The sequence below is a fragment of the Lithobates pipiens genome, unplaced genomic scaffold (assembly GCF_037356315.1).
Source record: "Lithobates pipiens isolate NorthernLeopardFrog02 unplaced genomic scaffold, aLitPip1_a1.2 Scaffold_22, whole genome shotgun sequence".
NCBI classification, from domain to species: Eukaryota; Metazoa; Chordata; class Amphibia; order Anura; family Ranidae; genus Lithobates; species Lithobates pipiens.
In genome coordinates this window covers 78,436,231-78,463,074 of record NW_027507784.1, presented here as the reverse complement: position 1 = coordinate 78,463,074, position 26,844 = coordinate 78,436,231, and the positions used below count along the sequence as shown (strand labels likewise).

General features: G+C 42.0%; 1 protein-coding gene across 2 annotated transcripts in view; it reads left to right on the top strand.

Moving 5' to 3' along the window:
- The window catches only part of THSD7B (thrombospondin type 1 domain containing 7B), an 820,891-nt gene that overhangs the window by 306,762 nt on the left and 487,285 nt on the right, over positions 1–26,844 (top strand). For both annotated transcript variants that reach the window (XM_077447767.1, XM_077447766.1), the window contains exon 7: positions 22,799–22,954. In XM_077447767.1, the coding sequence (XP_077303893.1) occupies positions 22,799–22,954 (156 nt within the window). The remainder of the gene's footprint in view (positions 1–22,798; positions 22,955–26,844) is intronic.

Sequence of the window (26,844 nt, the reverse complement as noted above, 5' to 3'; positions counted from 1 at the left end):
ATTGCTCAAAATTTGTGTGCATTTTCTAGGCAGTGCAGTGCGAATTGCAGGCACATAATCTTCAATGGGAACGCATCTGATTCACAGATGTGTTCTGTTCCGCACAGGAATTCTATCCCCCTCCTGCTACACATCCCCCCTCTCCCTGGTCAGCTAATCTTCAGCTACAATGGATAGGAACCGCTGAATGAATCATTTTTATCTTTGCAGGGAAACCGGAGCTGCAATTCGCACTGGACAAGTGTGAATCTAGCCTTAATGTCATGGCAAAGGCTGTGAATACTTATGTACATAGGATTTTTTTCATTTTTTATTTTTAATACAATTGCAAAGATTTCAAGCAAACTTCTCTCACGTTGTCATCATGGGCTATTGTTTGTAGAATTGTGAGGAACATAATGAATTTTATCCATTTTGGAATAAGGCTGTAACATAACAAAATGTGGAAAAAGTGCAGCGCTGTGAATACTTTACAGATGCACTGTATATAAATATGGTAATTACTAGTATGCAGAATCTTGCTGACAGAAGCTAGCAACAAGATACTGAGTAAAAAGTGCTCTTTAAGCTGAACACAAGTAACGTTTGAGCAAGGTTTAAATGTGTGAAATATTAAAACCTGGGCTGGGACAAGGGGTGGGCAGGAGGGGGCAGTTACCCTGGGCTCAATCGTTTACTGTAGGATGGGGGCACCTTCCTTTTGTTCCAAGTATAACAGTAGTAGCGACAGCAGCAGTGATTTTAACAAGTGAGGGACTGCTTGGTGTAGGATCCCCTAAGCTTGCACATCATGAACGGGGGAGGGGAGCACAGTTTGAGATTCTTTCCTTGGAGGCTGGATGACCTTGTCCTGGCACTGATTACAGTGTAAATGGCCCCATTGTTGGGACATAGGCAGCTTCTTAAAGAAGCTGCCTGCGTCCTTCTCAAGGAAACTGTTTAGCATCCTCTTTTGCTTGGATACAGGTGTCTATTGCCGTCTAGCTTCCTCCATTGCTAGGATTCAGGCAGCTTTTTTAACCCCCCTGACGGTATTCCAGAGTCTGGCTCGGGGTGGAATTTTTATACCAAAAGTGGTAACCCCGAGCCAGACTCGGGACCGCATCGCTGGATCCAGGAGGACATTTACTTACCTTCTCCCTCGGATCCAGCAATATCCCCCCGCTGTACGAGCCGGCCGTGTCTCGCTCGATCTATCACGGAGCCGATCTCCGTTCCCTGCGAGCGTTGCGACGCACGGGGATGGAGATCGGCGCCAAATTCAAAAAGTGAAACACTCACTATACATACAGTATAATTTAATCTTACAGATTACATTGCTGTATGTAATAATTTCACATCCCCTTTGTCCCTAGTGGTCTGTCCAGTGTCCTGCATGCAGTTTTATATAATAAAAACTGTTCTTTATGCCTGGAAACTGGAGATTGTCCATAGCAACCAAAACTGTCCCTTTACATCAAAAATGGTTTTAGACCAGCTAGAAAACAGCGATAATAAATTGTAATCACTCGCAGAATTGAGCGATAGCGATTTGTGGGGAGATCCGTCATCAAATATTCAAAAGTAATGACAGTGACAATTCTGCAACTGAGCAAATTTCAGTGTTTTTGATTTGATTACATTATTGAATTTTTATTATTGTTATATTATTATTTGGAACAATTATTTATAATTATTTATTATATTATAATTTATGATTTCATTTTTCAAACTTTATCATACCTGGGATGTTTGCTAGACTCTGGTTTGGACAGATTTAAGAGAGTTATTGCTAAGAATTACAAGACTACAATATAAAACGCCAAATTTTCATGCAAAATAATTGTACTGCTTTTAGCACCTAAAATCCTGAAATAATCGTACCGCCAGGGAGGTAAAGGAAGCCACATACCATTTCTCTGTTGCTATGAAGCAGGCAGCTTCTTCTCAAGGAAGCTTTCTGGTGTCTTCTGTTCCTAGCGTCTATAGTCACCTAGCATTCTCCATTCCTAGGATGTTGGTAGTATCTTGAAAAAGTCAAGTATGGTCCATCCATTGCTAGGACACAGGTGGCCTCTTCTGCTGCCTAGTGCCCTCAATTACTAGGACACAGGTGACTTCTTAAGAAAAACAGCATCCTCTGTTGCAAAGATGCAGGTGTCTATTTCTGCCTAGCATCTTCCATTGCTTTGAAGCAGGCAGCTGTTGCTGCCTAGTGTCTTCCATTTCTAGGACACGTGTCTATTGTAACCTAGCATTCTCCATTCCTAAGAAGCTGGTGGCATCTTAAGAAAACCAACTAGCATCCTTCTATTGTGATGCAGGTGGCTTCTTTTGCCACCTAGTGTCCTCCGTTGCTAGGGGCAGTGACTTCTTCTGCCACCCAGCGTGAACAATAGAATGAGGACTTGAAAAGACTCAAAAAGCTCAAAAACCCAGAGAAATCTATGTTTGGTCTGATGTAAGCAGAATAATGGCTAAGTAGTTAGCACTTCCATTTGATAGCATTAAGGTTATTAATTCAAATCTCAACTATGCTATCTGCTTGGAGTTTGAGTGTTCTGCCAGTACCTCTATGGGTTTCCTCCGGGTACCTTGGTTTCCTCCCACACTCCAAAGATATTCTGGTAGGTTAATTGGCTCCTGTCCAAAATGACCCTACTATGTGTATGTATGAATGTGCATTAGGGATGGTAAGCTCCTTGAGGTCAGGGACTGATGTGAATGTACAGTGTATATGTAAAGTGCTTTGTAAATTGATTGCGCTATATAAATAGCTATATTAATAAAAAAAAAAAAAAAAAAATTCTATTGGACTGCAAATATGCTCTGTGGTCAGTGGTAGATAATGTTAGTAACAGGCAGAACCATTTGATTTTTTTTTGCTCATAGTTACACTTTTATATATATTTTCTTAGTTTAATTGAGCTTTAAAGGATGAATTGTACGTGTTATCATTGGTTAGCAACAGCATAACAACGTTATTAAAAAGAATTCAGAGGTCATGTCATGTTCAGCAACTTTGCTGTATTTCTTTGCTCTGTGATTCATCCCTTAAAGAACACCTGATTGTTTAATTCAGCAACTTATTGTACTTTAAAAGTGTTGGTCTTATATAAAATGCACACATTTACTTGTATTTAGTTTTAAACATATTGTATGGCTCTCACGGAATTACATTTTAAAATATGTGGCGTCATGGCTCTCTCAGCCAAAAAGGTTCCCTACCCCTGATGTAACAAACTACTAGCTTTTAAAAAGAAGCAATTTTCAGCAAACCTCTAAAGACGATGCATCCATTTCATGCTGCTAAAGCTGACTTTTGAAAGCCCCAGTCTGTACGTGCCCACACCATTTGTTTACAGCTCCTGGTGATGTGCCCTGTGCCTGCTGCTAGTTTCTGAGTTGAGAACCAGGGGCAGCGTATGTGTCGAGCGTGACGCCATTCACTGCAATTGCCCAGCCTCCAAAACCCTTCAATTCTCCTAATTATGGCAGGGAAGGGCTGCAAAGGCCAGGTATCTGCACTGAAGTCTATCCAACCCAATAAAAATAGGCTGCCTCCTGTCTTCTCTGAGAGTACTGTCGGGCGGGGAGCTGCCAACAAACAGTGATGATACACAAAACAAATCTTTCAGAAACTGTTTCAGCAGCATGAAAGGTAATTCATATTAGGCATATGCTCAAAAAAATGTATTTGGGCTAGTGACTGAAGATGCTCAGCATTACAGCCAAGCATCCTGCATTCTGAAGAATGAACAGCAATGGCAGGGCTCTATGATGCTTCTAGAAAAGGTTTATAACTACTGTATTTATCGGCATATAAAACACACAGGCGTATAACACGCACCTTCATTTTAGGAGGGAGGTTTCAGGAAAAAAAATCTCATTTTAAATAAAGAACTTTGAAGCAAAAAAGGGTCAGTGCCCATCAATGCAGCCTCACCATTGCCCATATGTAACCTGATCAATGCCATCTGCAGCCTCGCAATTGTCCATCAATGCAGTTTGATCAATGTCCATCTGCACCCTCGCAAATTGCCCATCAATGCAGCCTGATCAATGCCTATCTACAGCCTCACAATTGCCCATCAATGCAGCATGACCAATGCCCATCTGAAGCCTGTTCAATGCCCATCAATGCAGCCTCACCATTGCCCATATGTAACCTGATCAATGCCATCTGCAGCCTCGCAATTGTCCATCAATGCAGTTTGATCAATGTCCATCTGCAGCCTCGCAAATTGCCCATCAATGCAGCCTGATCAATGCCTATCTAAAGCCTCACAATTGCCCATCAATGCAGCATGATCAATGCTCATCTGAAGCCTGATCAATGCCCATCTGCAGCCTCACCTCAGATTACTTCTGCCTCGGAGGGGGCAGGGAGGGGGACTGTCAGATTACATACAGTGAGAATATCCTGTTTACTCAGCGGCCTCGTTAATACAAAGTCCCGCCTCCTGGACTGGCTTCTATGATAGACAGAACAGTGGTCCAATGCCGGCCCAGGAGACGGGACTTCCTATTACAGAGGCCGTTGGGTAAACAGGAGATTCTCGCTGTATGTAATCTGATGGCGCTCACCCCGTCCCTGCTCCCTTCTAGGCAGCCCAAATTGTAGTATCGGCATATAACAGGAGATTCTCGCTGTATGTAATCTGATGGCGCTCACCCCGTCCCTGCTCCCTTCTAGGCAGCCCAAATTGTAGTATCGGCATATAACACGCACACACTATTTGCACCCGATTTTCGGGTGAAAAAGTGAGTGTTTTACGCCAATAAATACAGTAGTTTAATGCCAGGATTGTAGTTACCATAATGTTTCTTGCAGGCCAATGCTAAAGGTGGAACAATTAAAGGGGAGCACCAAACCTCAACATTTTCAAATTGTTTCCTTATTTTGTTCAAAGTGGAAGAAATGCCTAACTATAACTATTCTTAAAAATACACCCGCCCCTTCCTGCCCATCCTGCCTAGCCTGTAGAAAAAAGATCTGTGGATTTTTATTCCGCCTCTCTTTGGTCACATACCCCTCAACATGGGCTCCCTTTTGTCATAGAGTGACCATGGCTGTGAATTCCTGGAACTGTGACATCACCCATAGGCTCTAGTGGCCCAGCCATTGTCACCACTCCCTTCTCTCCCTGACATGGTGGAGCCAAAGCTGTGGGATCACGTGACTGTTAGGTGTAGGCAGGTGCCTAAAAGGGAAATGTTCTGTGTAGTAAGCAAGTTTAGTCTCCCAGGTTAGAGTAGGGTTAAGTTCTGGATCACCTCCTTCCCAGGCTTTTTGGGTCCTGCCTTCCTTCTGGGGCCGCATATATATGGGGAAGGCAGGACATGGGGAGAGAGCTTCTGTTGTCCATGTCAAATGGAAAGATGTAGCCTTCGCCTGCAACCCAAAGGGAACTCACCAGACACAGAATAGTTAGTAAGGAGTTGGATTGTGTTGCGCTTTGAACTGTAATGTTCCTGCAGCATTCAGTTAAGTTCTAATAACTGTTCTTGAGCCTGGCCTGAAGTTATTCAAAAGGGGTGCATGGTAGTACATGGTGTATCAGAAGAGCAGGGCCTATAAAGCACACATGAGGTACAAGAGTAAGGCCACTACAATGGGTTAAACTCGAAAGGAAAGTCAGAGAATAGCCGTGTATCCATACTTTGCTGCACATCGGATGGTTATACTTTTAGAGCCGGCGGTCAGCTGTTCTGTAAAAGCAATCCTAGCAGCCAACTAGCTGCTGGACTTTTTTTACAAGCAGCGGGAGAGGACTTTTGTGGCTTGCTCTGGCTCTCCCGTCACACCGTGAGATCAATGCGACCAGCCGGCACATTAGCCAGCTGGTTGGACCGCCGCACAGAGCCATGATCGCCTTTGATTGGATCTCCACTATGATAACCTGAAAGCGATGACATGACATCACTTTCAGTTTGCCTGGATGTCGATGGCGCTGTATTGAAAAAATCGAAAGCATTCAAAAACACTGATCTTGGTGTTTTGAATGCTTTTAAGGGCAGAGGAGAGATTTAGGGTCTTATAGACCCAGGATCTCTCCATAAAGAGCACCTGTCACTGCCTATTACTGTCACAACAATGTTTACATTCCTTGTGACAGCAATAAAAGTGATAAAAAATTAAAGTAACAGTGTAAAAAAAGAATGTGCTCACAGGCAAATGTGAATGCGCACGTCAATCCTGCACGCAAGCCAACAGCAATTGTCCCACACATGTGAGGTATCACTGCAAACGTCAGATAGTGGGCAGTAATTCTAGTACCAGACCTCCTCTGCAAATCTAAAGCTGTAACCTGTAAAGGCTTTTAAAGCCTATAGATAGTTCAATTTAAGTCGTTTGTCACTGTTGCACAGGCTTGTGCAATTATAAAGCGTGACATGTTTGGTATCTATTTACTCGGCGTAACATCATCTTTTATGCCATACAAAAAAAGGAGTTACGTATTTTTTTTGCATTCAAATTGAAAAAAAAACATATTTTTTCCCCAAAAATTATGTTTGAAAAAACACTGCACAAATACCATTTGACATAAAAAAAATCAAAATCCACCAATTTATTCTCTAAGGCCTGTGCTTTAAAAATATATATATAATATTTGGGTGTTCTAAGTAATTTTCTAGCAAACAAATACTGATTGTTACATGTAAACAAAAACTACCGGAAAACAAGCCTCGTCTGGAAGTGGATGGTTGTCACGGATAACCATGAACTGGTGAGAATGAATATTAGCCAGTCAGCGAGGAACGGTGCCAGGCTGAGGTGACAGGTCCTCCGGTAGTAAGGTAGTATTCTGGCTCCCTCCCTAGTGAATGGTTCCTCCGAAAGTATCTGGGACTGAACTCGTGGTGCAGAGACCCCACAAACCCAGCCACATGATACGAGAGAGCTGAAGGAGTTTAAAGTGGTTCTAAAGGCAGAAGGTTTTTTTTTTTAATCTTAATACATTCTATACATTAAGATTAAAAAAAAACTTCTGTGTGTAGCAGCCCCCCACAGCCCCCCTCCTAATATTTACCTGAGCCCTCTCTCTATCCAGCGATGTTGCATAAGAGCCATGAAGTCTGGGGACTGTCCCTCCTCATTGACCACTGGCTCCCGCTGCTTTCAATCAAAGTCAGTTAGCCAATGAGGAGAGAGAGGGGGCGGGGCCAATCCACACCTCCATTTGTGAATGGACACACAGAGCAGCAGCAGCTAGGCTCAGATGCCCCCATAGCAAGCTGCTTACTGTGGGGGGGGCACTTGGCAGGTGAGAGGGGCCAGGGCCTCCGAGAAGAGGAGGATTGGGGGTGCTCTGTGCAAAACTACTGCACAGAGCAGGTAAGTATAACATGTTTGTTATTCTTAAACAAAAAAAAAAAAAACAAGACTTTAAAATCACTTTAACAAGTGCACACATGAGGTCCACGTTTAGTATACAACAGGACCCCATTCTGTCACTGGGAGTGAGATGGCAGAGTTACTTTGGTCTGATGGAGAGAGCATAGGCTCAGTGGCATCCCTCTTAAGTACTGCTCATCTCTAAGCACCATAATGTTGACTTACACATGAACATGGCCTTGCCTGGTCCTGGGCAATGATGAGCACACACACACGAGTGGATAGGTACCCACGTGCGTTCTGGTTGAGTATGCCCCACCCACATAGGTTTCCCCGCATCCAATTCACATGACATGCGAGTGTGACTGGCTCTCAATGGAGACGATTCACACTTGTCCAAGACGACTATGGGGCGACTATGGTCTGGATTGAAAAAAGGTCCGGCACGTGTTTGGGTCCGGTTCAGGTGTGAATTGAGACATAAAATTGGACCTGAACAGCCCCTACCCACCACCCAACCCCTAGCCTACCCTGCCCATAATTCCGCCCCTAAACACGCACTCATAAATTATCTCATGAAATGATACTGTTAAATGTTTATTGCGGGATTAAGTTAAAAAAATAAAAACAACTTTAACAATATTAACATAAGCATATTTCATTGATGAGACTGTGATAAATAAAATAAGGATAAAATAGGATTAGCTACTATAGGCACTGTACACATCATTACTTTCTTGTAAAGTAAATATTTTAATGCTATTGTAAATATAGCATTAAAAAATTAAAACCAATGAATGACACTTTCACTGATTTAGGATGCAGAGAGACTTGCAGCAGAACACTGCTAGGTGGTCTGAGCAACCAATCACCAGCTTGTTATTAGGTAAAGTAAACTTTGGCAGCTCCCGCCCAAACCCTTCCCCACCCTGCCCCCACCTCATCTAGTCCTTTGCTGACTAAAGTGCCGCTATTTTTAGCGGCGCTTTACCGACGTTTTAGCGGCGGTGTGCGGGCGCTAGCGGGGTGGTTTTAACCCCCGCTAGCGGCCGAAAAGGGGTTAAACCCGCCCTGCAGCGGCGCTTTGCCGGCGGTATTGCCGCGGTGTCCCATTGATTTCAATGGGTACGAGCGGTATAGGAGCGGTGAATACACCGCTCCTTCACCGCTGCAAAGATGCGGCTAGCAGGACTTTTTTCACCGTCCTGCCAGCGCATCGCTCCAGTGTGAAAGCCCTCCGGCTTTCACACTGGAGTTAAAGGGGCCGGTTTTTTTCAGGCGTTACACAGGCGCTATTTTTAGCGCTGTAACGCCTGAATACCGCCCCAGTGTGAAAGCAGCCTAAGAGAAAGATAGAGGGCGGAGGCTGGGAGGAGAATAGGCTCCTGTTCAACCACCCCCTTAGATGCGCCTCCACATTCGCCCTCAGCTTGGACATTTTTAGGGCTGGTTTACACTGCTTTTGTGTTCCGTGGTCAGTTGTATTACTGTTAGGCCCATTTATCCCAGGTAATCCAATCAGGGCCACCTGTCAGTTTTTCAGGAGAACCTGCTTGGATTGTCCGTGTATTCCTATTAGTGGTGCACCAAAATTAAAATTTTGGAACAAAGTCGAAAATTCAGGATACACTTTGCTGAAAACTGAAACCAAAATGGACAGTTTAAAAATATATATAAATATATATATATATATATATATATATATATATATATATATATATATATATATATATATATATATATATATATATATATATATATATATAAAATTGTATTATATTCCACTTTTTAATTATTAGTCTTGAAGCGATTTTGCGTTAAAAAAAGATGCAAGAAAAGCTCAAGAAGAATGAATCCTTTTAAATTCTTTGTCAAAATATTTTATTGTAAAGTTAAATAAAAGGACAAAACATTGTACAGGTAGCATATTATAGAGATAATAAAGTCATGAAGAAAAAGCTCGCTTACGCTTATATACGAAGAAAAAATCTAATAGTATATTCTGAAGGAAAATAAATGTCAAGAACAAAATAACGATGCTGTAAATGGTAAGTGTATAGTACTCAATGTATTATATATTAATATAGGAGTAATAATCATTTTTATAAAACATTATTTTTTTTTTTTTTTTATAAAAGACTATTTAAGTGAGTAAAATTAGAACTTCAAAAAATAATGGAAATCATAAAGAAAGTACATAAGAGAAGAAAAGAGAAAGAAGAAGTCGAGAAAGAAGAGTGGGGAAGTGAAAGAGTCCGCGAGGTCAGGCCATGGTCCAATACTGCAATTAGGGAATAAATGTTATACATTTCCTTATTCCATCTATATCTTACCACCATCCATGGTGGTATGGTATATGCAATCCAGGGCTGCCACATTTTTTAAAATTTAGGGATCATGTCCATTTCAATAGCTAACATTTTGGCATGTGTCCTTGTACTATTCATCCTATTCAATGCTTCCTTTTCGTCCAAGTTAGAAGATTTCCAGGCCCTTGCTAACGTGGTTTCAGGTTGATCAATGTTGTTGCAGGATCCAGATTAACTGTCTTACCGAAGAGTTTAGATGCAATATTAAAAATTCCCTTCCAAAATATTTGAGCTTTTGGACATGACCACCAAATATGAAATTGTGTTTCCAAGTCAGAGCATCCCCGAAAACATTGTGCAGAATAGTTTTGTACATATTTAGCTACTCTGGCTGGTACGAGGTACAATTGTGTTAACACTTTGTAATTAGCCTCTAATGCCAATATGTTAGGGGATGCTGCTTTTGTTGTAGATCATATTTGATTCCATTCCAAACTATCCAGTTTCTGCTCCAAGTCCTTTTCCTATTTCTGGACATACAGTGGTTTGTCTATAGTTGTATGAACCAGAAAATGTATATATAAAATAGATATTGTACCTCTAGTATGTGGGTTGTTCTTACAAATAGCTTCAAAACTAGTCAATTGAGTTAGTGAGGTTGCAGTATTTAGTAGTGGTGTGAAAAAAAATGTATTTGGAGGTATCTAAGCAACTCCGATTGTGGTATGTTGTCGGGAAAGGGATATATGATGATGATTTTACAAATTTGTACATATGTATAACATTCCGAGCTGTCCATTCTCTGAAGGATTTAGGAGATACCCAAGCAGGATAGAATGCAGGTTTTTTGTAAAATTAAAGTAAAGGGTTATGCAGAGATTTTAGTTGACTTTTAATTTTAAATCTATCCCAAAGGGAAATGAAGTGCTTGCTAATTGGATTTTGTATCCCTTAAGGGTCTTTTGAGAAGATCCAGAGTAAGTTGGATATTGAAATGGGATCACATTTAGCCGCTTCAATTGATACCCAAAGCGGAGCTTCGTGTTGAGCATGGTATTTAGTTAGAGTTTCTATGTAAGCTGCCCTATAAAAATATGCAACGTTAGGACATCCTAGACCCCCATTTATTTTAGGAAGATAAAGTTTATGTTGCTGTATTCGTGGTTTGGAGTCCCACACAAATTACATTATTTTTGCTCTGTAGTATTCTGAAGTAATATGCTGGAATGGGAATTGGTAAAACTCTGAACAAGTATAATATTTTAGGTAATATTGTTATTTTAATGGCATTAATTATTTTCCGAGCCATGATAATGGGAGGTGAAACCATGAGTTCACAAATCCTTTTAAATTCCGGGTATGTCTTCACACTGGTTCGTTGCACTTCCATTGCAGTGTAAAGCACCTCCCCATTGAAAAGTATTGAAGACGTGGCAAAAACGGATCAAAAATGCACCTGTGTTGTGTTTTTTATGTGGTTTTTGGGTCACGTGACCTATGGAAATTTTGGCAAAATCATGGTAAAATGATGGCAAAATCATGTGTATTTTTTGGTGGCCATTATCGGCACCATTTTCCTGTCGGCAAAATGCAGATAATCCTATTTTCGGCAGTCGTTAAATCGGTGCATCCCTAATTCCTATGCATTGGCAAGCGTATCAGACTTGTGTCCATTTACACCTGCCTACCTCTAATCCATTCTTGTGTGCCCAAAAAAATAAAAACGCAAGGGGAGCCTTTTGAATTTTCATTCTTTATTGTTGGATTTTCTCATTTCCGAATTTCCGAAATTTGGGATTTTCGAATTTTGAATTTTCAAATTCTCAAATATTCGGTTTTTACGAATTTTTGAATATTCAAATTCACGAATATTTGGAAAAATTTATTTTTTTACGAATTTCAACAAATTTGTTTATTCGGAAATATCCAAATTAACTAATTTGTCGAAATTCATTAAAAAACGAATTCGGAACAAAAGGAATTGCACCTGTCTATGTAGGATGTCCGTGCCCCTGTCATGAAATATGGTTTGGACTTCCAACCCCTGCATTACTGCTGTGTCTTCTAATAATTTACAGGTGGGAGGAAGGAGCCACAGTGTGTGTTGGGAAACACAAGGTTCCAACGCTCCCAAAAGTGTTGTATGCCAAAGAGTCTTATGGAAGATGAGTGCCACACAGTCATAATAAGTCCAGTAGAAGTTTATTAGAAGTTAAATTCTACTCGATTCGTGCCTCAAAACTGACCCTTCATCAGGGCTTGGGTGTTGGCTGTAATAGAAGCTTATACTGGGCACACAATCACAAGACAACAGAAATGATTACATTAGTGATGTGGCCACCAGCTGGCAGATGTTTAATCAAAAGTAATAACCTTCTACTTGACTTATTATAAACATATGGTGCTCACACCTTTCACAATACATTTGGATTTCACCAGGGTTCTTAGGGATACCTCATGTAACAGAGAGCTGCCCTTTACTATCTTGATAGCAAACATCACCTATATTTTTGGATCCAGAGCACTTAAAACATTTTATGTTATATTAAAGTGGGGTGCCCTCTAAAAAAAAATTAAAAGTCAGCAGCTACAAATACTGCAGCTGCTTACTTTTAATAATCGGACACTTACCTGTCCCAGGGTCCAGCGATGCGGGTTAAACGAAGCCCCCCCTCGTTTCTCGCACCGCTCGCGGCGCCGTCATTCTTACCGTGGGCACCTGGCTGTGGCCTCACAGCCGGGCACCCACTGCACTGTGATATGCCACACAGTCATCTGGGACACGTGACAGGTCCCAGATCACTGTGAGGCGCGAGGGAAAGTGATGTCACCAGCCCGGGCAATGAAGAAGGCAGACTACGAGGCAGACTAAGAGGGACACCCTAGCAACAGGCATTTAGAGGTGAGTAAAACATTATTTTTTCCAATTCTTTTTATTTTTATTTTTATTAAGAATTAAAAAAATAAATTATTTTTTGGTGGCAACACCACTTTAAAGAGTCTTAAGGAGGCAGCGATGGAATGGAGCAAAGGTAGAAGACATGGGCTATTAGCTATTCTGTTACAAGAAGCTGGCATTGGGAATGTTTTTAAAGACCTAACAGGGTTACTGTAATTCAGTTATTTAGTTATACTTGTAGAGAGGCAAGAATTTCCATCAAAGTTTTTTGGGGGGTCATAAGCACATGTGTGATCTCAGCATATGGCTAGCAATCTTGGCCTGCATGTCTAATTGTTTCACATCAGTTTGCTATGTATCAACCGAGATGGCTGAAAAATTAATTTTGCAATTATTATGCGTCACTCCATACATATAATTGCCTGATGAAGATTGAGCATGGATTAGTCTATATTCCAATTAAAACCAAAGTTGCTTTCTTATTTTTTTTCCTATAATTATAAAGCTTTTCATTACAGTCATTTTATGCTTTGTTGGAAGGAAGTAGGACTTTGAAATGTATCTGAGCCCTTCTCGTCAAGCATGTAATTATTCACACTGTGCCAATGGCAGTGAGCGTGGATCTATTACTAATAACTCACTAAGGCTCTAGCTCTAGAGTTTTTCGGAAGCTTCCGGAAAGTATTTTCAAGCCGTTTGACAGTTTTGTTCTTTTGTTAGAGATGGAGGGAGCACCGAATTCCACTATATTGTGATAATACTGCCTAACAGCCTGCTGAATGATATTAAAGGGAATATTTTGTACCAGCTGTCTCAAGGCTGTTATTATGTAATTGCTACAAGGGAATAATCCTTTAATAGTGTTAGTGTTCTGCGGGAAATGTAGAGTTTAGTTTTTGCTGGATTTTTTTTTTTTTTCTAAGGGGGGGGGGGGGGGGGCTATAGTGGTTTTAGTTCAAATATACTTAAGGCAAAACGCCAGTATTTTACTTTAGTACTCTTTAGTACTCATTAATACTCATGCGCAATTTAAACATTTTCCCTGACGTACTTTTTAGCTTTGATCTCTCTTTGGGACTGGGAAACCATCACAACCATATCATCTCTATGAGGAGTGGAACCACTAGATCCTCTTTCTGAGTCTCTGCCCATCTATACCTGGTTGCTCTTTCAAGGGTAATAATGCAGGGAGAATTCAAACTTCACCTGGCGGGTTGCCCAACATTACTCTAGGGCACCACATTCATTTGTTTGGAGTTGCACCAAGGGATTGTTATCTGCCCAGACTTCAAACATGGCCCCTGTCATGTACTCAGCAAAGCATTTGTTGCCTGCCCACATCAAGACCAACAACTCCAGCTTTCGTTTTCAGAGTTCCTCTCAGTTGCATACAGGATTAAACTGGTGCAGGCAAAGACTCTCTCCTGGTCACCTCACACTTGTGAGGCTACAGCCCCTAAGCCCTGAATACTGCCATTGATTCTTACCTGGAATGGGAAGTGGAAGTCAACAAAGCCAGCAAGGAAGCCAACATCAGAAGCTGTTTCAAGTCAAACGCCTCCTGTTGTTCTGATCCCCATTCCACCTTAAGTGGCCACTCCTCCTGACCAACTCCATGTAGGTATTTATAAATCAGAGAATAATGAGCATAGTGCTTGATTAAACTCCACAAATACTTTGCTGGTCCCAGAAAGGCTCTGACTTCAGCCATTGTTGTTGGGTCCTGCATTTCTGTATGGTCTTTCATTTCTTTGGATTGGGCAGTACGCCTTGTTTGGAGAAGACATCTCCAAGGAACTCGATCTCATGCTTGAATAGATAGCACTTCTTGGCTTTTGAGCTTTGGCCCATACTGGGGCAGTTATGCCAACACTAACCTAAGTGTGCAAGAAGAAAATTTGGCATAAAACATTACTACACTCTGAATAGTTCAGAATACTATCCAGGTTCTTGTCCCCAAGGCAGTGTTCCATCACCCTCTGGAATATGGTGGGTGTGGTGTTCAGCCCAAAGGCATTCTTTTGAACTACCACAACCCAGTCTTCAGCCGGTTCACCTACTGGCGAAATTAAGTGTCGAGAAAAGGTCGACCTGTCCTATGGTGGGATTCCTCAATCATTGGAAGAGGATAGGAATTCCTTGCCAGGTAACAGCATTCAGACCCCTATGGTCCACACAAATGTGAAGAGGTCCATCCTTCTTACTTACTAAGACAATTGGAGATTCTAATGAGCTCTTACTCTCTTTTATTGTGTCAGGGCTGGGCTCTAAGCCCTTCCTTCTCTGTGCTCAGGTTGCTCAGCTGTCGGTTAATTGCCAGTGGCTCACCTGTTGACCATCTTCTGCTCATCTGTCAAGCCTACAGCCAGCCCCTTCTGGCTATTTAAACCACCTGGTTAATTTCTTCTATGCCTTCGCCTTGGTCAACATATCTAGAGACTCCCTACTGTGTTGCTGTTGAAGACTTGCCTGGCTGATGTCCCTTCTGGTTCCTGGTCCTGTGTGCTGATCTCTGGCTTCCTGATTTCCTGGCTTGTTCTGACTACCCAATTTGGCTACTGAACCCTGGCTATGTTTTGACTATGTTTATCAGTTGTACCATTTTTTACCATTTTATTAAAAGGTGTGATTTTATACTGCATTTTCTGTCTCCCTCAGTTTCATGGTTCCTGACAGATTGCCCCTTGTTGCATTATTTGTTCTAGCATCTGCTTGACTTGGTGGTAGAAGTGTGGAGCTATGCTTTGATATCTCCCAAATGGGAGGGCTCTATTCTGTGGGTATCTATGAGTACTGTTGGGATTGGTTGTGTGCTCCGGGTGGTTGGATGTTTTTCATTGTGATTGATAATAGATTAAAAACAAGGGAGATTTTGTAGCTTTTTTCTTTTTTTAATAAAGAATTTGTCAAATGATCAGGTGTCTTTATTTCTGGGTTACATTTTTTTAAATCAGTGTAGGTACTCTGTAATACATACTCATTCATTTGTGCGTGTGTGTGTTTGTGTGTGTTGGGGGGGGCCTTATTAAAGGAGGCTTCCAGATTATGATAAATCCCCCACTTGCAATCCCCCACAACCACTTGCAGGGGTTGTGGAGAAGGGGCCCTTGTCCTTATCAACACGGGGACAAAGTGTTTTGCCAGGGACGGAGAGTCACTTACTTCATTTATCCTTACATATTCTCATGAACACCATCCCTGCCTGTGAAATTCAAGGTAGCTACTGTAACACAGGCAAACAGCTGGTGGGATCCCCGGATGGAGGACAGAGGGCCACCCTACTGGAATTGTGCTTTCCACATATATAATGTATAATTAATATTTATTTATATATATATATATATATATATATATATATATATATATGCACTCTCTAGTGCGCTACTAGTGTCAGTGTAGGCAACAATATGTTCTTACTCGTAGTTAACTTGTCTTAATTGGGTCATGGGTTTACTTGCAGCCCTCTGGTGCTTCCCCCTGGTTCTAGAAGTTTGGAGAAAATTCAAGAAGTTGGTGGGAGGAAACCAAGAGGGTTGATCTGCATACTTAAAGTGGAGGGCCACCCTGAAAAAAAAAATACATTAAAAATTAGAAAAAAATCTTAAAAAAAAAAAATGAAAACATTTTTTTCTTTTACTTACCAGAAATGCCGGTTGCTAGGCACATCATCCTAATCTGCCTCTTCCTCCTCCGCGGAGATCTTCTTTCTTCTCTCCTCCATGCGGCGTCTTCTGGGTAATGGGTCGCGCTGTGTTCTGGGAACTGTGTGTCCCAGAACACAGCGCGTCCCATTCACAAAGCGATGCGTGTCTCGCGCATGCGCAGTAGGAAACAGGCAGTGAAGCCGCAAGGCTCCACTGCCTGTTTCCCTTAGAACGAATGGTGGCGCCGGGACCCAAGAGCCGAGGGACGGGTCGGCCTTGGGCGGCTGACATCGCGGTGCGCCTTGGACAGGTAAGTCGGCTTATTAAGTCAGCAGCTGCAGTGTTTGCAGCTGCTGACTTTTAAGGGAATTTGGCCAATCTCCAGGCAGTGGGCTTGGCAAGGGGACTGACCTTAATAAAGGATGAGCAGACCAGACCAGCAAGGGAAGTCAGGTGGAAGATGGAGTGCTGAGGAGACTGTCAGCGGCCTTAGAGGGGAACCCCTGGTCTGGGAGGCTCTGCCTCAGGCTGGCTTGGGAGTATCCTGGCAGCAGTATGGTTTGAAAAGGGTCTTGCATAAGAAGCAGTGGGGGCAAGAAGGACAGTGTGAGTACATCAGTACACCTAGGGATTTACAAGGGGAGAGTCTGCCACATGTAGCAAGCCTTATTGGAAGACAGCGTTGTGCTTAATCTTTCCTTTCCCTTGCCCTGGGAGATCTTTGGAGCAGCTAGGTGGGCTGGTAGTTCCTGCAGATAGTAGCGCTGGGATCACTGTCTACAGTGGAGTTGGAGATACTAAGGTATGTGGCCTAAAACACTTTGTGCTACTTTCTATGAGACTGAGAGTTCCTAGTCCTTAACCCCCCTAGTGGTAATCCCGAGTCTGGCTCGGGCTGGGATTTTAATAACAGGAGTGGTAACCCCGAGCCAGACTCGGGATCGCATCGCTGGATGCAGGGGAGGACACAGGGAGAGTTTCTTACCCTGTCCCCTGGATCCAGCGATGTCCTTCGCGCTGTGTGAGCAAGCTGTCCTCCGCTCGATTCACAGTGCCGAGTGCCGCCGAGCTCCGTTCCCTGCGACGTTACGGCGCACGGGAGCGTAGAGCGGCGGCAAATTCAAAAAAGTAAAAACACACAAAACACACACAGCACTGTAATCTTACAGATTACAGTACTGTATTAAAAAATACACACCCTCTTTGTCCCTAGTGGTCTGTGCAGTGCCCTGCATGCACTTTTATATTATAAATACTGTTTTTTCTGCCTGTTTGGAGATTGTCCATAGCAACCAAAAAGTGTCCCTTTTTCAGTGTTTTAGGATTTTATTACATTATTGAATAATTTTTATTATTATTTATTATATTATAAACTTTATCATACCTGGGATGTCTGCTAGACTCTGGTTTGAACAGATTTAAGAGAGTTATTCCTAAGAATTACAGGACTACAATATAAAACGCCAAATTTCCATGCAAAATAATTGTACCTCTTTCAGCACCTAAATCCAGACTGAATCATACCGCCAGGGAGGTTAAGGGGCTTTTTGTATCTTTGATTATAAAAGACGGTCAGCATTCAGGAAGAGCACAGTTCTGGAGCGTTTACATGGGGGGAAGTTGTCCCTGTTATGGTTGCAATCAAGTTGGGCATCCCTTATATTCAATTCCCCACCCAAGTTATTAACCCTAATAAACAACAAAAACCAAGCTTAAAGACTGTTCCCTGTGTCTGGATAAAAGTGGATATATATATATATATATATATATATATATATATATATATATATATATATATATATATATATATTTTATGAACAAATATGTAATTTCCTTTAGTTTAGAAAGTGTACAGCTATGTTGAAAACAGTATACTTATATGCTGAACTCTGCAAAGCTTGAATAGTTTGATAAATGTCTTGGAAGGTGGCCCTGGGGGAATCTGGGCTGGTCAATCAATAGCGGCTGCATAGACAGTGAATACCAAATTTTTACTGTATTGTAAGATGTTCAGACTGTTGTGTGGACTGTACAATGAGAGGTCCCAATTCACAACTTGATTGTTTTCTAGAACTTCCTATGTAGACAAAGCCACATTGTTTCTAATATAGAGAACAGAGGATTCTTCAAGCCGAAGTGTTTATTTTTTGTTTAAAATGAATTTATTGGATACCGAGCTCCTGTTTGTAAAGAACTACAATATGATAGAAAAATAGCACATTGCTGAACTCCAGACGGGTATAAATCACAAATTTTTGTAGCTCCATATGTATTAATACATAGTAGGGTAAGTACCTGAATTCGATTTTTGTATCAGCCCCTTGCCATCCCTGTACAGCAGAGCTCAGACTAAAGCCTCATATGCACGATCGGATTTTCCAACAGGAAATGTGTGATGACAGGTTGTTGGTGGAAAATCCGACCATTTATATGCCCCATCAGACAATTGTTGTCAGATTTTCCTGCCATCCAGCAACATTTTCCGCGGACAAATGTCTGTTGTTGGATTTTCCGACCATGTGCACACAAGTCTGTCGGACAAAAGTCTAAAGTACAAACACACATGCTCGGAAGCAAGGACGAGCTGGAAGCGGTCGGTCTTGTAAACTAGCGTTCATAATGGAGAATTAACATTCGTGACATGGCAAATTATGAAATCTCCAAATGCACTGCACAATTCTCTTCTTCTTTAATGGGTTAATAATGAAGCTGCTTTGCTGGTGATACTGATGGAGTTATTGCAAACACATTTTCAAAGGCTTTTTTTTCTAGTGATATCAAGAATAATATTATTACAGTATGCTTTTTTTAAATGTATTTTTTGGTGCAAGTTACCACAACACCACTATTCCGTAGCTTTTAAAATCAAAGATACAACTATGTTGGTGTCTCTTGTCAATTTTACATTGTATTTTTTTTTAAATGTAACTGCCTACTCCCAAATTGCCATTTGAAGTAAAACACATAGCCAAGTATTATTCTCCACAATTTTTTTTATTGTGCATTAAAAAAAAAAGAAAACAAATAAAATTAGACATGCTATCTGCCAATAGAACTTAACCAAAAACTGCATTCTATGCATCCAAAAATATAGAAATGATAACAAATCAAATCATTATTATTCAACCAAAAACTAAAATAAAAGCCTCATGCATGTGTCCTGCTTCTTAATATAGGGGGTCAACAATGTTAAGAGTTGGGGAAAGCAGGGGTCTGTCGTCCGGAGAACATTCCGGAAAAACATCTGGATTATTCTCCTGGAGCTCCCGCAGCAAAGGCATATGACATAATTGGTGACGATTAATAAAGCAACCAATTTTTGGTCCAAGAAATCCTCCTCCTCCTGTTCCTGTAATGGACTTGGGTCAAAGCAATAACTCCAAGGCCAATAATAAATAACATGTTATCTCTTCTGATTTATCTGGTTGACAAACAGCCATTCAGGAATGAACTGAAAAGCACGAAATGAAAAGCGCTAAATGAAAAGCGCAAACAGAAAAGCACAAAATGAAAAGCATGAAATGAAAAGCGCTAAATGAAAAGTGCAAAATGAAAAGCACCCATCAACACTCACCAAACTTCTGCTTAAATGAAATTAGCAGAAGTAGCCCAAAGGGTGGCACTAAAGAGCTGAAAAACCACGTAGTATGTCACTACATTCGTGTTTGTTGGCCTCCTTCAGAAAAAGGTTTTGTCTGCGAAAAATCTGATTGTGTGTACGAGGCTTAAGAGGCAGGACAAGGAGTCAAATCATATGCATTGTAGTTCAAGTTGATAGGAGGAGAAAGCAGACTGAATGATGAGTGAAAGATGATTGGGATCCTTCTTTGTGTGCCTGCCTGACATGGACACTTCCTATTGGATGGGCTGCAATGGGCTCTCCGGATGGAGGAAAAGGTGGAATTCAGTGGGGAGAAGTGGAGGGGGCCAGCAGGCTGAGGTGGGCATCATATAACTGGATCGGTGTTCTCCCCACCATGAAACAGCAGTTCTGTGGGACCTGGTTGGGGGTCTTAGGTGAGTATATCTAACTTTAAAAGGTGACATGGAAGAAAGACTAATAGAATAAGTTAGAGGTGAGTGGGAGATCCAGTTAAAAAATAAATTGTTTTTGCCTGGAATGGGGTTTTAACTGTGGCTTTAAAATCAGGTCTCCTGCCCTGCCAGAGAGGTCTGTGCTGTGTGGCAGAGCTGTATAAATCATAACAATTATAAATCTGGTGGTGGGTAAAATAGCAGCTTATATGTAGTTCATCTGTGTATTTCATAGTTTGTTTGGAGCCCAGTTTTAAAAATGAAGAGTTGCTAAATGAGTAATTAAATCAATGCTAAATTGAAAATCAAAATCTGTGCTAAATCAAAACATTGGGTCCATTTATAAAAAAAATAGCTATGTGAATGTCTCAAGCATTTGCACTACTCTCATGAATAATTTCCACAATTTGTCTACTATAATTATTTTTTATCATTGTCACCTCCATCTAGTGGCCATAATGTGATATTTTCCTGATCTGAATATTTCAGGAAAATCCAGCATTATGGCCACTAGATGGAGCCGATGATCAAAGGAAATAATCATATTAGACAAATCACAGGGATTATTCCTCATGGCTGTGCAAATGCTTTATACATTCACTCAGCTATTTTTTTATTTTTAATTAATAGGCTCCTTTAAAGCTCCCAGTACAAAGAAGGGAGTGCTCAAATTAGTGCTTTTTTATTGTCGGTAAGCTAGTTTTAATTTATGTATTTTTTTTGTTGTTTTTCTAATGTATCAAGCAGGATTACACAGTGTAGATTTGTTTTGTTTTTTTACCTAACGAAATATGTGTAGGATCACTGTCTGAGGAATTTCTGACTAAAAAGCATAGAATGTTTTACCAACTCCCCTTATGGTGGTGGGAAAAAATATGGTTGACCTTATATTTATTAGAAATGACTAAAAATAGTAAGTGTCCTTCTGAAGAGAGTGTGAAGGAAACCTACAGATACACAGACTTTTCTGCGGCACTATGGGTTGGATTTACTAAAAGCAAATAAACAGTGCACTCTGCAAGAGCAGTTGCTCCAGAGCTTCGTAAATGTGGTAAAGCTCTGCAGACGTCCATCAGCCAATCATGCGCTAGCAAAAATGCTGTTTTTTTTATTTTGCTTGCATGTGATTGGGTATGCTTTGCAAAGTGAAGCTTCATCTCATTTACTAAACTCTGGAGCAATTGCAATTGCAGAGTGCACAATCTATTTGCCTTTAGTAAATCAAGCCCTTTATCTTTCAATTGGTAGATATACCCTGAAAAATGGGCATAGACATGTTTAACCACTTGCCGACCGGCCGCAATACATATACTGTGGCAGTTTGGCTCTATTGCACGAAACGACTTACCTGTATGTCATTTGGTGCAATAGCCAGCGGGGGTGCGCTGATTGGCCAGAGGGGGAGCCAATCAGTGGGTCCGCTGGACACGATGTCCGCCAGCCACCCGCGATTGCTCCCCAGAGACACAGAACTGTGATCTGACGATGTAAACAAGGCAGATTGCCATTCTCACAGGAATGAGCAGAGTGATGTCTCTGTTCATACAGTGAGTCCACCCCCACACACAGTAAGAAAGCATCCTCTAGGGACACACTTAACCCTCTGATCGCCCCTGGTGTAAACCCCTTCCCTGCCAGTGTCATTAATACAGTAACAGTGCACATTTTTAGCACTGATCACTGTAATAATGTCACTGGTTCCCCCAAAAAGTGTCAAAAGTGTCCCTCAGGTGTTTGATTTGTCTGTTGCAAAGTCGCAGTCCCGCTAAAAATTGATGATCGCCGCCATTACTAGTGAAAAAATAAATAAAATAAAAATGCATTAAAAATATCCCATAGTTTATAGATGTGATAACTTTTGCGCAAACCAATCAATATATGCTTATTGGGAATTTTTTTTTTACCAAAAATATGTAGCAGAATATATACCGTATTGGCCTAAATTGGTGAAGAAATTTAGATTTTTTTACATATTTTTTTTATTGGGTATGATTTATAACAGAAAATAAACAATATATATAGATATATATTTTTTTAAATTATTTATTAATTTTTTTAGTTTTTAGCGCAAAAAAAAAAACGTAGATGTGATCAAATACCACCAAAATAAATTTGTGGGAAAAAAAGGACATTGATTTTATTTGGGTACAGCGTCACACAACTGCGCAATTGTCAGTTAAAATAACACAGTGCCGTATCGCAAAAAATGGCCTGTCGTCAAGGGGGTAAAACCTTCCGGTGCTGAAGTGGTTAAGCAGGGTTCATAATCACTCAGCACTTTTCAAACTTCTTCCTATCCTTTGAATATATGTATATTTATTTGTGCACACTTGTGTTTTATTTATTTGGTCGGGTGGGAGGCTGCACATTTTCTAAAAAAATTATGAACAGAAAAACAGTCTGAGGTTTCGGTAAATAGATCTTACTGATGGAGCCTCCAAGATATATAGGAAGCCAAGGGCTGACGTAGTCCACCAGGCTCCATCTATATTGGGTGAACTGAGCACCTAAAAATTGCCCGTGATCAGCTTGAAAATGATATACATGTGCCAATGTACATTCTGTATAATATTTGTTGTGCTATGTTATTTAGTCTACAGGCCAGTGGATCCCGAGTTTTGTGAAGGACCACCACCATCCACTACTCAACTCTGCAACGTCCAGTGTCTCACCGACTGCATGCTGTCTCCGTGGACTGACTGGGGACCTTGTATCCATGAAAACTGCCAGGATCCTCATGGGAGGAAAGGTATTTTAGATCACATTACTTTTATACAGTGATTCCTACTAAATGATAACTCCACTATCTCCCAGATTGTAAACTTTAATGGGCAAGGCCCTCTGATTCCTCCTGTATTGAATAGTATTGTAACTGTACTGTCCACCCTCATGTTGTAAAGTGCTGCATGTACTGTTAGCCCTGTAGAAATCCTTATAATAATAATAATAAACGAACTACTGATCCAAATGAAAATTGCAGTGCCGCTTTGAGCTGAGACAGAGATCTCCCCAGCAGTACATTGAAAGGAAGCTGGCGTCAGTGCACTGTTTAGAAGTGTGTGAGCATTATAAAGAGAAGAAAAGACACTGCTCACTAGGGATGAGCCGAACACCCCCCTGTTCGGTTCGCACCAGAACCTGCGAACAGACCTAAACTTCGTGTGAACTTTAGAACCCTATTAAAGTCTATGGGACTCGAACGTTCACAATCTAAAGTGCTAATTTTAAAGGATAATATGCAGGTTACTGTCCTAAAAAGTGTTTGGGGACCCGGGTCCTGCCCCAGGGGACATGGATCAATGCAAAAAGAAGTTTTAAAAACGGCAGTTTTTTCAGGAGCAGTGATTTTAATAATGATTAAAGTGAAACAATAAAAGTGTAATATTCCTTTAAATTTCATAGCTGGGGGGTACCTATAGTATGCCTGTGAAGGGGCGCATGTTTCTGGGGCTTAGAACTGTCCCTGCACAAAGTGTCATTTGTGCAGGAAAAAAAGTCTTTTAAAATCACTTGCGGCTAAATTGTCGGCTCCCCGTAATACAGAGAACACTCAGTGAGTGTTTTCTGTATTAGCCGACAATTCATTCATTCATTGATAAAAAAAAAAAAAAAAAGCGTGGGGGTTCCCCTAAATTCAATTACCAGGCCCTTCAGGTCTGACATGGATATTAAGGGGAACCCTGTGTCAAATAAAAAAAAAAAAATTGACGTGGGGGTCCCCCTAAATATCCATACCAGACCCTTCAGGTCTGATATGGATATTAAGGGGAACCCCGCATCAAATTTTAAAAAAAAATTGACGTGGGGGTCCCCCTAAAAATCCATATCAGACCCTTTATCCGAGCACGCAACCTGGCAGGCCGCAGGAAAAGAGGGGGGGACGAGAGAGCGGCCCCCCCTCCCTCCTGAACCGTACCAGGCCACATACCTTCAACATTGGGAGGATGCTTTGGGGGTCTGTGACCCCTCAAAGCACCTTGTCCCCATGTTGATGAGGACAAGGGCCTCATCCTCACAACCCTGGCCGTTGGTTGTGAGGGTCTGCGGGCGGGGGGCTTATCAGAATCTGGAAGCCCCCTTTAACAAGGGGACCCCCAGATCCCGCCCCCCCCCCCCTGTTTGAAATGGTAAGGGGGTACTTGTACCCCTACCATTTCACAAAGAAAGTCTCAAAATGGTTAAATAAGACAAACACACTTTTGAAAAATTCCTTTATTAAAAATGAAAAAAATAAAAAAAAGATTCCAGCGGTGCTAATCCACTCTTGCTATCCAGCGATGAATCTCCGGGGGCCAACGATGGATGATCATATCCAGCGACGGGGGATCTCTCAGTCCAGCGCTGTCCATGCATCCGTCTTCTGTCTCCACTCCGGAGACACTGCAGAGATCCCAGCGTTGACGTTTCTTATATTAGGAGGGCGGGGCCACCCGTCTCCTGACCCCGCCCCTCTGACGCTGGAGAGGGAAGCCAGGGGTTCCCCAGTGACGTGTGGGTGACCCCGCCCCCTCTTATGTAACGCAGGTTTCCGTTACAGGGGGCGGGGTCACCCATACGTCACTGGGGAACCCCTGGCTCACTTCACCAGCGTCAGAGGGGGCGGGGCCAGGTGACGGGTGGCCCCGCCCTCCTAATATAAGAAACGTCAGCGCTGGGATCTCCGCAGTGTCTCCGCAATGGAGACAGAAGAAGGATGTATGGACAGCGCTGGACTGAGAGATCCCCCGTCGCTGGATATGATCATCCATCGCTGGACCCCGGAGATCCGTCGCTGGATAGCAAGAGTGGATTAGCACCGCTGGAATCTTTTTTTTATTTTTTTCATTTTTAATAAAGAAATTTTTCAAAAGTGTGTTTGTCTTATTTAACCATTTTGACACTTTCTTTGTGAAATGGTAGGGGTACTTTTGTACCCCCTTACCATTTCAAACAGGGGGGGGGCGGGATCTGGGGGTCCCCTTGTTAAAGGGGGCTTCCAGATTCTGATAAGCCCCCCGCCCGCAGACCCTCACAACCAACGGCCAGGGTTGTGAGGATGAGGCCCTTGTCCTCATCAACATGGGGACAAGGTGCTTTGAGGGGTCACAGACCCCCAAAGCATCCTCCCAATGTTGAGGGTATGTGGCCTGGTACGGTTCAGGAGGGAGGGGGGGCCGCTCTCTCGTCCCCCCCTCTTTTCCTGCAGCCTGCCAGGTTGCGTGCTCGGATAAAGGGTCTGATATGGATTTTTAGGGGGACCCCCCACGTCAATTTTTTTTTAAATTTGATGCGGGGTTCCCCTTATTATCCATATCAGACCTGAAGGGTCTGGTATGAATATTTAGGGGGACCCCCACGTCAATTTTTTTTTTTTATTTGACACGGGGTTCCCCCTAATATCCATGTCAGACCTGAAGGGCCTGGTAATTGAATTTAGGGGAACCCCCACGCTTTATTTTTTATTTTTTAATCAATGAATGAATTGTCGGCTAATACAGAGAACACTCATTGAGTGTTCTCTGTATTACGGAGACCCGACAATTTAGCAAGTGATTTTAAAAGACTTTTTTTCCTGCACAAATGACACTTTGTGCAGGGACAGTTCTAAGCACCAGAAACATGCGCCCCTTCACAGGCATACTATAGATACCCCCCAGCTACGAAATTTAAAGGAATATTACACTTTTATTGTTTCACTTTAATCATTATTAAAATCACTGCTCCTGAAAAAACGGCCGCTTTTAAAACTTTTTTTTGCATTGATCCATGTCCCCTGGGTCAGGACCCAGGTCCCCAAACACTTTTTAGGACAGTAACCTGCATATTACCATTTAAAATGAGCACTTTAGATTTCTCCCATAGACTTGTATAGGGTGTTCCGGCTTTTCGAATTTGCTGCGAACAGCCCAAATTGTTCACTGTTCGCTGAACAGGCGAACAGGCAATGTTCGAGTCGCTCATCCCTACTGCTCACCAACCCAATGCATCGGTATGAAGATGAATGTGGCCGCAGCCAGCACTGAGTCTGATACCAAACCTTGGTAAGCAGGGCGAAACATGTCAGGAGGGCATGACTGGAGCGGTGCTGGCTGAGGCCATATTCATCTTTATACTAACGCACTGCATTGGTAAGCGGCGCCTTTTCTTCTCTTTTTCTTTTGATAATGCACTATAATCTGTCGGTAAACATTTGCTGGTACTGGCCTTCAGTTTAAAGAAGTTGTCCACCTAGACTTGTAATTTATTGTATTCATTCAAAGAAAGCTTATAAAAAGTGACATTGGTAGCTTTCTTTACCTTAGCTTTGAGAGACATTTTCAGCTTTAAAGGGATTGTAAAGTAAATTTTAATTTTTTTAAATAACAAACATGTTATACTTACCTCCACTGTGCAGCTCGTTTTGCACAGAGTGGCCCCCGAACCTGCTCTTCTGGGGTCCCTCGGCGGCGGTCTCTGCTTCCTCCAGCAGGTACTTCTCACGTTCATGCGAGCTCCCTCGCATGGTGAGAAGCACCTGCGGGCACACTCCCGTGATACAGACGGCGGCTATAGCCGCTTGCTGTATCACACGGCCCCGCCCCCCCCGGCGTGCCGCATCATTGGATGTGATTGACAGCAGCGCGAGCCAATGGCTGCTCTGCCTTCAATCCATCCACTCCA